Source organism: Lampetra fluviatilis, chromosome 79 (genome assembly GCF_964198595.1).
Source record: "Lampetra fluviatilis chromosome 79, kcLamFluv1.1, whole genome shotgun sequence".
NCBI lineage: Eukaryota > Metazoa > Chordata > Hyperoartia > Petromyzontiformes > Petromyzontidae > Lampetra > Lampetra fluviatilis.
Genome location: NC_136353.1, coordinates 864,254 through 877,558, shown reverse-complemented (window position 1 = coordinate 877,558; position 13,305 = coordinate 864,254). Strand labels below are relative to the sequence as shown.

General features: G+C 48.0%; 1 protein-coding gene across 1 annotated transcript; it reads left to right on the top strand.

Annotated features, from left to right (window-relative positions):
• The first annotated feature begins 9,760 nt into the window (after positions 1-9,760).
• LOC144953614 (NACHT, LRR and PYD domains-containing protein 1 homolog) lies at positions 9,761-10,955 on the top strand. Its single transcript, XM_078884203.1, has one exon. It carries the CDS (start codon positions 9,788-9,790, stop codon positions 10,952-10,954), a length of 1,167 nt encoding a protein of 388 aa, XP_078740329.1. The 5' UTR covers positions 9,761-9,787; the 3' UTR covers position 10,955.
• The last annotated feature ends 2,350 nt before the right edge of the window (positions 10,956-13,305 follow it).

The following is a 13,305-nucleotide window of genomic DNA, read 5'->3' as shown; positions in this document are numbered from 1 at the left end:
TAGGGAGAGGGTCCGCGATTGCGTGTGTCAGGGACAAAAGAGGCAAGCGACTCAACACTTCACAGCGTGGGTGAGTGTGGGGAGTTTGTGATGTGGGGTAGGGGGGTGAGGTTAGGGGGCCATAATCATAGCCTGGGGCAAGTGGTGTTAGCGAGCGCCTATAATAGCCAGCATGGGGGACGATGGGTGGTGTGGTCCAGACTGTAAACCGCCTGTGTAGGCAACACGAGGGATGTTTTGTTTGTGTATCAATGTCTGTGTGTGTGGAAGATGGTGTAGCACGGGTGGTCAGTATGTGTGTGTGACTCAAATGAGTACCTGGGGCGGTGTGTAAACATCATACATTGGGGAGACACAGGCGGTCCGGTGTAGTTCTGATCACCTAACCCCGCATGTACCTTGCTGACCTTTATAGGGGCTCAATAACAGCACTTGCCCCACTAGTCTGTGAAGCTACATGGGGGGTGTTTGTGTTCCATCATCATGGCTTGGTTTCGCGAACGAAGATCTAGGAAGGACTCCCACGTCTTCTGCAGGCACGCTGGTGGCTGAAGAGGCCTATGTGGGACAAGCAGGTCCTGCCACAACAGCTGCAAGTATAGGTCTGATTTGGGATGGGTGCTGAGGGATCATGGTTCCTCCTCCTTTTGTCCTCCATACGGGCCCTGCGAGTATCTTCGAAGAAGGAGGTGGCCTGGTGGACTGTGTGCCGCCAGGAGTTGCGATCAGCTGCTTGTGTTGCCCACTGACGGTGATCGATGCAGCAAGCAGTGAGGGACTTCTTCAGGGAGTCTTTGTATCGCTTTCGTGGTGCCCCTATGTCGCGATGGCCAGAGGACAGTTCCCCATACAGCACAATCTTAGGTTAGCGGTGGTTCTCCATCCTGGCAATGTGCCCTGCCCAATGAAGCTGTGTCTTGAGGACCATTGCCTCGATGCTGATGACCTCCGCTGACTCGAGGACGTGTTTGTGTTAGAGCTCGTGTTATAGGCGTAGAAGATGCGCGACTGTGGATCCTCTGTAGGGAGCGCGCGTATGCTGTGGGTAGCGTGGAGCTGCACGAGCGAACACCGATGCAGCGATTTCCATAGAGTCACGACGTATGTGCTGGAAAACAATGGCACTGAAGTGTGAAGATTGGTGGATAAAGCGAACACCATCATGGTGTGCTTGGCCTGTACGTTCAGTTCTGATTCATCATTTTAATCCATTGTATCTTCCACCTGTCCACCGTGTCGTTGCACTTTCCAATTGATCTATGTTTCTTCATTGCACTGTCATTTTTTAAATTATATATTTCATCTGGAAATTCCATTGAGATTGAATTCTCATGCGCGGGGATGCCCAGGGCATATGGGGTGGAACAGTTGCACAGCGCTTATCGCACTGCACTACGAACCCATGGCCGAATATCAGAGGCGAGTGACAAATGAATCGGTCCTGGCGCCCTCGCTTCACCAACCTGCACTGGCCAGTGTGGTGAAGTATCACAAAACAAAACAAGCAACTACGACCGACAGGGAATAGGGTGCCCATTATCTAGCAGGGCTTTACTTTATTATCATATCCAGATCTGGTTGTGGATGTGATTATTTGTCTATAGTTGTCTCTTTGTTGCATATGTAATGGGTTCCGGAGACACTTGTAGAGGTAACTTCTTTATTAAAATACAACACTCCAACAGTCCTGATACTCTGTTACAGCCTAGGTACACAGCCTAGGTACACAGCCTAGATACACTACTCTGGCTACGCTCTGGGGTCCTCCGGCTACAATTACCCGAGGGGAGGCTAATTGACCGGACCCAGCCAAGGTGCGGGTCTGGACTCGGGCTTCTTCAGAACTCGCCCTTACTAGGACGTAGAGCCGGGAGTCCCAGAGTCCCACCACCGGCCCTCACAGCGTCCCGGCCCTTACAAGGACAAGCGGGACGAGGGGGTCCAGGGTCCTAGGCTGGCTGGCTGGTCTTGGGTCTTGAGCTGCGACTGGCCCCGATGGGCCAGGGAGCTGCTCTTTTATGCCTCGTCCCCAACGAGGGGTGGGGTTGTGTGTGTCCCCAGATATCCCACAGAGCACACACAGCCCCCCCGTTGGTGGCGCCAAGGGGCTTATGCGTCTGGGTTGCCTGGGATCCTAGCGCCTGGCGCCGAGGCTTATCTGTCTAGGATCCCAGAGCCCCAAGCAGCCCCTCCCCTCTTGGGCTGGCACAGTGGCCCCTCTTATGGCACTACACATATACGACTTGGTGAGATGTTCCCTGCTTCATTCTGGTGCATTTACTGTTTTTTTCAATACTGGTGTCTGTCACGTGAGGTCAAAAACAAAGAAAAGATTTTATTTACCAAGTAAAATCCACTAAAGAATGGCTCACTTGCGTTTACGAACATGGTGTACAAAACTTGTTATAGTCTTAAGCTCTGCGTGCTGTTGTAAATGCATGTGGTGCATGCTCACTGACGGAGCTGCTTCATTATTATTGATACTAATAAGGATTTTTTTTCATTCATTTATTATGTAAAACAAAACACGTTCTTTCGGAGTGGGCAGGTAGGAACTTGGTTGGACAGCGCATTCGTGCACGACAGCCAGACAACTCATACCTGGTGGGCAGTGTGGAACCTGTTGTTCCTACCTGTATAAAAGATAACTTGACTTGAGGTAGCCAGGCAGCCAGCCAGGTAGCCAGGCAGCCAGCCAGGTAGCCAGGCAGCCAGCCAGGTAGCCAAGCAGCCAGCCAGGTAGCCAGGCAGCCAGCCAGGTAGCCAGGCAGCCAGCCAGGTAGCCAGGCAGCCAGCCAGGTAGCCAGGCAGCCAGCCAGGTAGCCAGGCAGCCAGCCAGGTAGCCAGGCTGCCAGCCAGGTAACCAGGCAGCCAGCCAGGTAGCCAGGCAGCCAGCCAGGTAGCCAGCCCCCTTGCTTAGGCCCCTCCCATTACCCCCCTCCCTTAGGCCCCTCCCCTGACCAACCCCCCATATCCTTAGGCTCCTCCCCTGACCCCCCCTCCCTTAGGCCCCTCCCCTGACCCCCCCTCCCTTAGGCCCCTCCCCTGACCCTCCTCCCTTAGGCACCTCCCCTCGCCGTACCCAGCAGTAGGTCTCCACCAATCAAAGAGCTGTTTGTAAGATTGTAAATAGAGGCTGAAGTCTGTTACTCACGCCCAGTCCATCGACGGAGCGATAGACCCCCCCCCACTGTCCCCTTCATCCCGTGGTGTTGCCTATACGACTCGTCGTTATATAAAAGCCTGAGTTCACGTCAATTGAACCGAAACCTCTGTTTAATAATAATACATCAGATAAGTTAGGGAGAGGGTCCGCGATTGCGTGTGTCAGGGACAAAAGAGGCAAGCGACTCAACACTTCACAGCGTGGGTGAGTGTGGGGAGTTTGTGATGTGGGGTAGGGGGGTGAGGTTAGGGGGCTATAATCACAGCCTGGGGCAAGTGGTGTTAGCGAGCGCCTATAATAGCCAGCATGGGGGACGATGGGTGGTGTGGTCCAGACTGTAAACCGCCTGTGTAGGCAACACGAGGGATGTTTTGTTTGTGTATCAATGATCAATGTCTGTGTGTGTGGAAGATGGTGTAGCACGGGTGGTCAGTGTGTGTGTGACTCAAATGAGTACCTGGGGCGGTGTGTAAACATCATACATTGGGGAGACACAGGCGGTCCGGTGTAGTTCTGATCATCTAACCCCGCATGTACCTTGCTGACCTTTATAGGGGCTCAATAACAGCACTTGCCCCACCAGTCTGTGAAGCTACATGGGGGGTGTTTGTGTTCCATCATCATGGCTTGGTTTCGCGAACGAAGATCTAGGAAGGACTTCCACGTCTTCTGCAGGCACGCTGGTGGCTGAAGAGGCCTATGCGGGACAAGCAGGTCCTGCCACAACAGCTGCAAGTATAGGTCTGATCTGGGATGGGTGCTGAGGGATCATGGTTCCTCCTCCTTTTGTCCTCCATACGGGCCCTGCGAGTATCTTCGAAGAAGGAGGTGGCCTGGTGGACTGTGTGCCGCCAGGAGTTGCGATCAGCTGCTTGTGTTGCCCACTGACGGTGATCGATGCAGCAAGCAGTGAGGGACTTCTTCAGGGAGTCTTTGTATCGCTTTCGTGGTGCCCCTATGTCTCGATGGCCAGAGGACAGTTCCCCATACAGCACAATCTTACGTAAGCGGTGGTTCTCCATCCTGGCAATGTGCCCTGCCCAACGAAGCTGTGTCTTGAGGACCATGGCCTCGATGCTGATGACCTCCGCTGACTCGAGGACGTGTTTGTGTTAGAGCTCGTGTTATAGGCGTAGAAGATGCGCGACTGTGGATCCTCTGTAGGGAGCGCGCGTATGCTGTGGGTAGCGTGGAGCTGCACGAGTGAACACCGACGCAGCGATTTCCATAGAGTCACGACGTATGTGCTGGAAAACAATGGCACTGAAGTGTGAAGATTGGTGGATAAAGCGAACACCATCATGGTGTGCTTGGCCTGTACGTTCAGTTCTGATTCATCATTTTAATCCATTGTATCTTCCACCTGTCCACCGTGTCGTTGCACTCTCCAATTGATCTATTTTTCTTCATTGCACTGTCATTTTTTAAATTATATATTTCATCTGGAAATTCCATTGAGATTGAATTCTCATGCGCGGGGATGCCCAGGGCATATGGGGTGGAACAGTTGCACAGCGCTTAGCGCACTGCACTACGAACCCATGGCCGAATATCAGAGGCGAGTGACAAATGAATCGGTCCTGGCGCCCTCGCTTCACCAACCTGCACTGGCCAGTGTGGTGAAGTATCACAAAACAAAACAAGCAACTACGACCGACAGGGAATAGGGTGCCCATTATCTAGCAGGGCTTTACTTTATTATCATATCCAGGTCTGGTTGTGGATGTGATTATTTGTCTATAGTTGTCTCTTTGTTGCATATGTAATGGGTTCCGGAGACACTTGTAGAGGTAACTTCTTTATTAAAATACAACACTCCAACAGTCCTGATACTCTGTTACAGCCTAGGTACACAGCCTAGGTACACAGCCTAGATACACTACTCTGGCTACGCTCTGGGGTCCTCCGGCTACAATTACCCGAGGGGAGGCTAATTGACCGGACCCAGCCAAGGTGCGGGTCTGGACTCGGGCTTCCTCAGAACTCGCCCTTACAAGGACGTAGAGCCGGGAGTCCCAGAGTCCCACCACTGGCCCTCACAGCGTCCCGGCCCTTACAAGGACAAGCGGGACGAGGGGGTCCAGGGTCCTAGGCTGGCTGGCGGGTCTTGGGTCTTGAGCTGCGACTGGCCCCGATCGGCCAGGGAGCTGCTCTTTTATGCCTCGTCCCCAACGAGGGGTGGGGTTGTGTGCGCCCCCAGATATCCCACAGAGCACACACAGCCCCCCCGTTGGTGGCGCCAAGGGGCTTATGCGTCTGGGTTGCCTGGGATCCTAGCGCCTGGCGCCGAGGCTTATCTGTCTAGGATCCCAGAGCCCCCAGCAGCCCCTCCCCTCTTGGGCTGGCACAGTGGCCCCTCTTATGGCACTACACATATACGACTTGGTGAGATGTTCCCTGCTTCATTCTGGTGCATTTACTGTTTTTTTCAATGCTGGTGTTTGTCACGTGAGGTCAAAAACAAAGAAAAGATTTTATTTACCAAGTAAAATCCACTAAAGAATGGCTCACTTGCGTTTACGAACATGGTGTACAAAACTTGTTATAGTCTTATGCTCTGCGTGCTGTTGTAAATGCATGTGGTGCATGCTCACTGACGGAGCTGCTTCATTATTATTGATACTAATAAGGATTGTTTTTCATTCATTTATTATGTAAAACAAAACACGTTCCTTCGGAGTGGGCAGGTAGGAACTTGGTTGGACAACGCATTCGTGCACGACAGCCAGACAACTCATACCTGGTGGGCAGTGTGGAACCTGTTGTTCCTACCTGTATAAAAGATAACTTGACTTGAGGTAGCCAGGCAGCCAGCCAGGTAGCCAGGCAGCCAGCCAGGTAGCCAGGCAGCCAGCCAGGTAGCCAGGCAGCCAGCCAGGTAGCCAGGCAGCCAGCCAGGTAGCCAGGCAGCCAGCCAGGTAGCCAGGCAGCCAGCCAGGTAGCCAGCCCCCTTAACTATCGGCCCCTCCCCCTTGCTTAGGCCCCTCCCATTACCCCCCTCCCTTAGGCCCCTCCCCTGACCAACCCCCCATATCCTTAGGCCCCTCCCCTGACCCCCCCTCCCTTAGGCCCCTCCCCTGACCCCCCCCTCCCTTAGGCCCCTCCCCTGACCCTCCTCCCTTAGGCACCTCCCCTCTCCGTACCCGGCAGTAGGTCTCCACCAATCAAAGAGCTGTTTGTAAGGTCTCCACCAATCAAAGAGCTGTGTGTATTATATATTTATTTATGCACGACAGACAGACAGTCAGACAGACAATAAATCCCTGGTGGGCAGTGTGGAACATTGTTCCTACCTGTATATAGGGAGGCGTTCATCCAGCGGAGAGAGACAATGGCTGCTAATGATGATGTAACGTGCTGCTTATTTTGAAGGACTCCTAAGAGACGGTGTAGGTGGAGATTCAAAGGCATAGGAAGGTGGCTGCATAGACACCTGGACCACTGCTGTCCTGGATAAGTGATTTATTTAACATAATGAACATCACCGTAAAATTGACGCTGCCTCATGTGTGTACTTTAAGTTTTGGCTTCCCCACACAAACACACTGTACCTCTGCAATGATCATGTTCACTAATTTCCGTGAAGCGTTTGTGATGTCATACCACTGCTAGACAACCTCAGAGCACCCTCTACCCATACATTGAGAGCATGGGAGTGCCCACTACATGGGGACCACCCAAGATCAAACCTGGGTCCCACCCTCTGCCATTCCCCCTCCATCCTAATCGACACTCAACTAGAGGTGACGCTATCCCGATCATTGCACATCACAGCGCAATTCGCCGTCTGCGTGGCATCACGGTGGTCGTGGCAGTGAGCACGTGGTGTCAGGCAGCTGCTTAATCTGCTAAACCTGTGTGGTGTTTTGAATTAGGTTTACATTTTACTTTTTTTGTCGTAGTGTTGTGTTCATATGAATGTTCATATGCTTGTACTGAAGAGTGTTTTGAGATGCCTAAGGTGTTTCGATGCTATTTAATGTATTTCCATAAATTCCAATAACAATTTGAAATTTAAATTACAATTTAAATATCTCAATGTATTCACAATCAAATACCTAAAGTTACAATTGTACCTAACCGAGACCTCTCAGATTTTAGTAGCAGAATTTTATTATAATAATTATTATTCTTTCCCGTACCTGGCTAAAATTACACGACTATGCTTACAGGTGACACGTGGTTTGTTTTCATTTTCTTCAGGTGACTTGATGCATTTGTCGTGATGGCATCAAAAGATCCTGCATATGAGATCATTAGAACCAACAAAGTGAAACTACAGGAATACCTCCAGGCGAAGTCTTTAGAAGTGCTTGACCATATCTATCAAAAACAGATAGTCCTGAAGGATGAATACGTGTCCCTCAAAAGCGAGAATAACCCCATTGCACGAACACGGAACCTGGTTGACCTGGTGCTCGACAACGGAGAACAAGTCTGCATGAGATTCATTGAAGATGTGCTGGTGCCACTGAGATCCCAAATCCCTCTCTTGGATCAGTGGATATCACAGCATGAGCAGCAGCTCAACGTGATGGGTGTCGATCTGATCAGTACTGCAGGCAAAGCCATCCCTGGAGCAACTTCTCGTGAGTGATGCTAACTTCACTTACCCATTCGCATGTCTTGGGCAAGTTTAGGTAAAGGAATTGCTTTGAACTGATATGAATTATCATTTGATATTCGCAAACTGCACCACTCTTGCATGACAACATCCCTCTCAGGAGGAGGACATTAATATTCCATTCCATAGCAGGGTATGTACAAGCGATCAGCAATTGGGAGGAAAGGATTGATGGATAATAGAAATGTGTCAGTATCAAAACATTACATCCACACTGGACCCCAACATTCCTGAATTTCTGTCCTATCCTACACCTCCCTTTCCTTGGAAAAGACTTAAACATGGTGATTTTCTCTCACCTCTTCAGACACAGACATTTTATTTAAGCTGGAAGAATATAATGAGCTATGAAGCTCTCTTTCAAGTGTCAAGCCCAAGATGTTTGGCCATGGCAGCAAATCCATCTGCTGCCATGGTCTCCATGACTTGGTACAATCTGGATTCCACCAGGGCCATGTCAATGAAACTTCCCCTATGCATGGTGAATGACCACTTCTGTTAAACTATAGATGCTGCTTCTAGTTCTTGACCTTTGGGCTGCTTTTGACACCACACACCGCTCCATCCTCTTGAATCGTCATGGCTATGCAGGTCTTGTCTGACAAACTTCTCTTCTGGTTCTGCTTAAACCTCTGAAATTGATTCATATTGTTCCATGCAAGGACTGCCTTCTGTTCAGAAGCCCCAATTCTGTGGTGTTCCACGTGGCACAGTCCTTGGCCATCTGCATTTCTCAGTACAATCTCCTCCTTTTGAGAAATAATTATACATTTTTATTATCGACTATAACTGATATTTCTAATGACACCCGACCTTATATTGCCATTGACTCATATAAAGGAACCTACTTTCCTCTTACACCCTGACTTGGATTGGTTATAACTTCCTCCAGATAAAATGTCATTTTTAAGCCCTCGACGATTATAAAAAGTACACTATTTCATGACTCGAAGTATTTGATTACGGAGATATTTAACACTGTCAAAGTTATGAGCCACTGGGTTCAATGTTTCCTTGGGAAGCCGATGGAAGTTGTTGAGCAAATTTGTCATAGGAAATCGCCAGTCTCCCAAATGTAGTGAATGCCACAGTGCTTGCTGATGATGCAGTAGCCAGATTAGTTGAAGTTCAAGTGAACCTACGATGCATCACGTGGGATGCTACGAGTTGTGTGATTCATGTGGCTGTTGTTGTGGTGCACGCGCTGCATCTTCTCTGCCTGCAGAGGACCGTGCCTGGTGTACTGCACTCCACCACAGTGTAGCCCCCGTGCTACGTGGTGTAGGCCAGCTTGAGATGGGACAGGAAAAACGGCCCAATACCAGTGAAATATAAAAAGTAAAATTCAACATCCTAAACAACAAAAAACAATAATTGTAGGACAAGGCAGCAGTGACTTTTACACACAGATTTATAGAATTAGGTTGTGATGATTTGATGAATGCTAAATTAGGTGATACTATCACCTAATTTAGATAACCCTGGTGATGATTACAGAAAATTCTTGCTGAAGCTGACATCATTAACACGAAACTACGATGCACGACCTGGAGAACCTGCAGTGTTTTTGCTGGGGAGGATAGTGAAGCCAATTCTGGTTCCCTACTACCACCAACAAAAAACCAAGGAGCACGAGTTACTAGCGAGAGGAAAGTAGCACGAGGAGCTAATGAAGAGAGCACAGAGAGAAGGGATGACTTACAAAAAGCTCTTTGATCCCATTGATTCCACTGAGAAAAAAATACATCCCCGACTGGCTATTATAGTGGGGACTCCAGGCAGCGGTAAAACCATGTTGAGCAAATTCATTGTGCACAACCTGCTGTCAGGTGAGAGAGTGTTTGCACAACGCTTTGAGCACATTGTGCTCATAATGTGCTGGGAGATAAATCATGTTGGAGAGGTGTCACTCGCATAAGCTGTTTTCTGTGCTGCACTCATGTTTGGGAAACAAAGCAGATGAGGTTTTCGCAAACCAAGAGAGAACCCTTTTTGTTATGGATGGGTTAGACGAGTTTGGAAAGTGCCTTCACTATGCCAATGCTTGCACTGATCCACGTAAGACTGCAACAGTAGAAGCCATCATTGCTGCCCTAGTGAACGGAAATCTCTTGCCCAAGGCCTCGGTCTTGATAACGACCAGACCCATTGCCATGGAGCAGCTGAGTGGAGTGAATGTTGATCGAGCTGTTGAAATCACTGGGTTTTCCAACGAAGATAAAATAGCATTCTTTAATCAATTTTACCAAGATAGTAGTCTAGCAGAAAGGGCACTCAAGCTCCTGAAGGAAAATGAAACAGTGAATACATTGTCCCAGAACCCGTCATTCTGCCATATAGCAGCCATTACACTGAAGGAACATTTTAAAAAGTCTGAACATTCTGAGATTATCCTCAAATCAATGACCGACCTCTTCACACAATACGTGTTTGGGCTCATAGTACACCATGGACGTGGCAGCCGCGGAGCCAAGGAAATTGTATCGTCTCTTGCCAATATGGCTCTGAAGGGGGTTCAGCAAAACATCCAGGTGTTCAGCCACAAAGATCTAGAAGAGTGTGTTGTTAGTTCTTTCGAACTAGGAAGTACATTCATCAACAAAGTGTTCACATGTGAGGGCATTAAACAAGGGAGTTGTTATTCATTTTCACACTTGACAATGCAGGAATTCTTTGCAGCAATAGCCGTGCATCTGTCACATTCAACACGGCCAGTGAGTTACATCATCAAAGCTATTGAGGACAGCAAAGATGGGAGGTTTGATGTGTTTCAGAGGTTTTTTTGTGGACTAGCATCAAGCACTCCATGGACGTTTTTTGAGAGTATCTTGGATCCTCCATCTGCAGATTCTCAAAAGGAAATAATCGAGTGGCTCAATCGCAGCATAGAGACTCAGAGGGTTGACAAACACAGGCTCATCAGTCTCCTGCACTGCGTGCACGAGCTGCACGACAGCAAGTCCCTGAGTGATGCCACTCGGTCCATGACTGAGATAGACCTGTCAAAGACAAGGCTGTCCTTGCCAGACTGCGCTGCCCTCTCCTGGATCCTGCAGCATCGAGAAGAACTTGTGGAGACACTCAACCTATTGGACTGTGGCATCGGCACTGAGGAAATGAAGAGACTTCAGCCTGGACTGCACAGATGTAAAAAGCTAGAGTAAGACTTGCACACCTCGCATTCACTACTTCACAAATTGTGCGTGCATATGTGTGTGTGTGTGATATCAACTTGTCTTCAAATGAGTACCATGTGCAGTGTGTAAAACATCGCGACTCAGGAGACAATGGCGGCCGGGCGCGATGCTGGTCACCCTCCCCATCATATGCCATGCCGGCCTTCATAGGTGCTCCCTAACAGCACTTGCCCCAGCAGCCTGTTAAGACTATATGGCGGATTTTTTCTATAAGAATCCTCACTTAATAACTGTGCACGCACAGAGTGCAATGTAACCCCATACTTGCGTAAACACTCGGACATGCATAGCCGATGCATGAACACAACTTTTGACAATATTTCCCCTCGCCACTGCAATTAGTCTTCACTCCTCACTTCACTCCTCTCCCCGCACTCCACGCTCACCCCTCCCCTTAACCCCCAAATCCCCCAATCTGCTCCTGCTGTCACTTTTCCCATAACTCAACCCCTCCCTTGCCCATCCCTTCACTCTTCTCCCCCCATACTCACGCCCACTCATCCATTGAGGGATAATGTTTGGTGAGTGAATGCGTGCCTGATTGAGTTGGTGGGTGACTTGGTGGGTGGATCGATGAGTGAATATGTTGAGTTAGGTGAGGATGTGAGTGAGTAGGTGGGTCAGTGGTGTGTGAGTGGGTTGGTGGATGAGTGAATTAGTGTGAGTGGGTGAGTAAATGTGGCCTGATGCACACACACTTATATAAGTACACCTAAACAAATATATATACACACATGTGGACACAAATTACAGTATTACTACTATAATAGCCCATAAATGTGTAACGCGCGTGACGTCACTCCACATGTCACACTCCCCCCCCACCACCGTCAATAATAATAAAATAATCATGAGCGGGAGGATTTTTACACTCACGCAGGTTGAGCGGAATTTTTTTTACGAAAATTCGCTTTAAATTTGACTTTTCTTTATTGAAAGTTAACCAAATAAATAACTCTACGCAGACGTTTATTTACAGGTGAGGGGGGGGAGCTCCATGTGGAGTGACGTCATTCGCTCTTGATTGTTAATGAGGGGGTGGGGGCGGGGTCCACAAGGGACGTCATCCGCTCTTGATTATTAATGAGGGTGGGGGGCGTGGTCCACATGAGCGACGTCATCAGCTCATGATTATTGAAGAGGGGTGGAAGCTCCATGTGGAGTGACGTCATTCGCTCATGATTATTGAGGGAGTTGCGTCCCGCGCGTGACGTCACTCCACATGCCGCACCCCCCGTCATTAAGGTCGAGAGGAAATATATATTTCGCAAATTCGCTTTAAATTAGACGTTTTTTTTATTGAAAGTTAATCTAATAAATAATTCTACGCAGCAACAAAGTGGATTTGGGGTCTTTATTTTTTCTTCAGCACTTGAAACAAAAGGTAAGTCTAATTTATGCTTCTACATTTTAGTTAAATAGACATTTCTCGGTGATTTTCCAGATATTGTATTGCAATCCAATTTATTTGAACTCCAGCAACCGAAAGCAGAAGAGAATAAAGTATAAGAGCAGTGAATTTGAACAAATTTAAGCTCAGTTATATACAGTGCTACAGTGAAATGCAGTGAAGTGTTTTATGACAAACTTTCGTGCAAGATTCACTGCCATTCCATTAACACAATATACAATTATACTCTGCTCATTTTTGTTCGTAAATATTACAGCTTCCGTCCTAGGACGGGCTAATAAGCAAGTAGCATAATGTTGTATTTTAACGTCTTTTATACCTTTCTTTTTTATGCACTCATCAATTAAGTTATTAGCCACACTTATTCCAGCACTTTTAACCACTATTAAATGACAATACAATTACAATTGTCACATTACCTACTCTAAACAATGATATTGTTTCAAACTATATTGTGTTAATACAGTATATCATCGATTATATCCAGCGGCTTCGGAGGGAAGGGGGCACTGGATTTTCAAAAACACCAGATAATCGCGTCATCATTTAAAATAGCTTATTTTTGCACATTATTGAATAAGATGTTTATAGGTGCTCTGTATATATTTAGTGTTTTAAATAGTTTACGATATGAAAATCGCTTACATAAATATACAAATAGACTAAATAAATATCCTGCTGTAAAAAGTGACTGCATTTACTGTACCGCACTCACCACTCCAATATCGAAGACTTGCATGGGGTGATGTGCGTACTACGCTCTTGTTCAACAACTTGTGTTTGACGACAACTTGTGTTTAACAACAACTTGTGTTTGACGACAACAACTTGTGTTTGACGACAACAACTTGTGTTTGACGACAACTTGTGTTTGACAACAACAACTTGTGTTTGACAACAACTACTT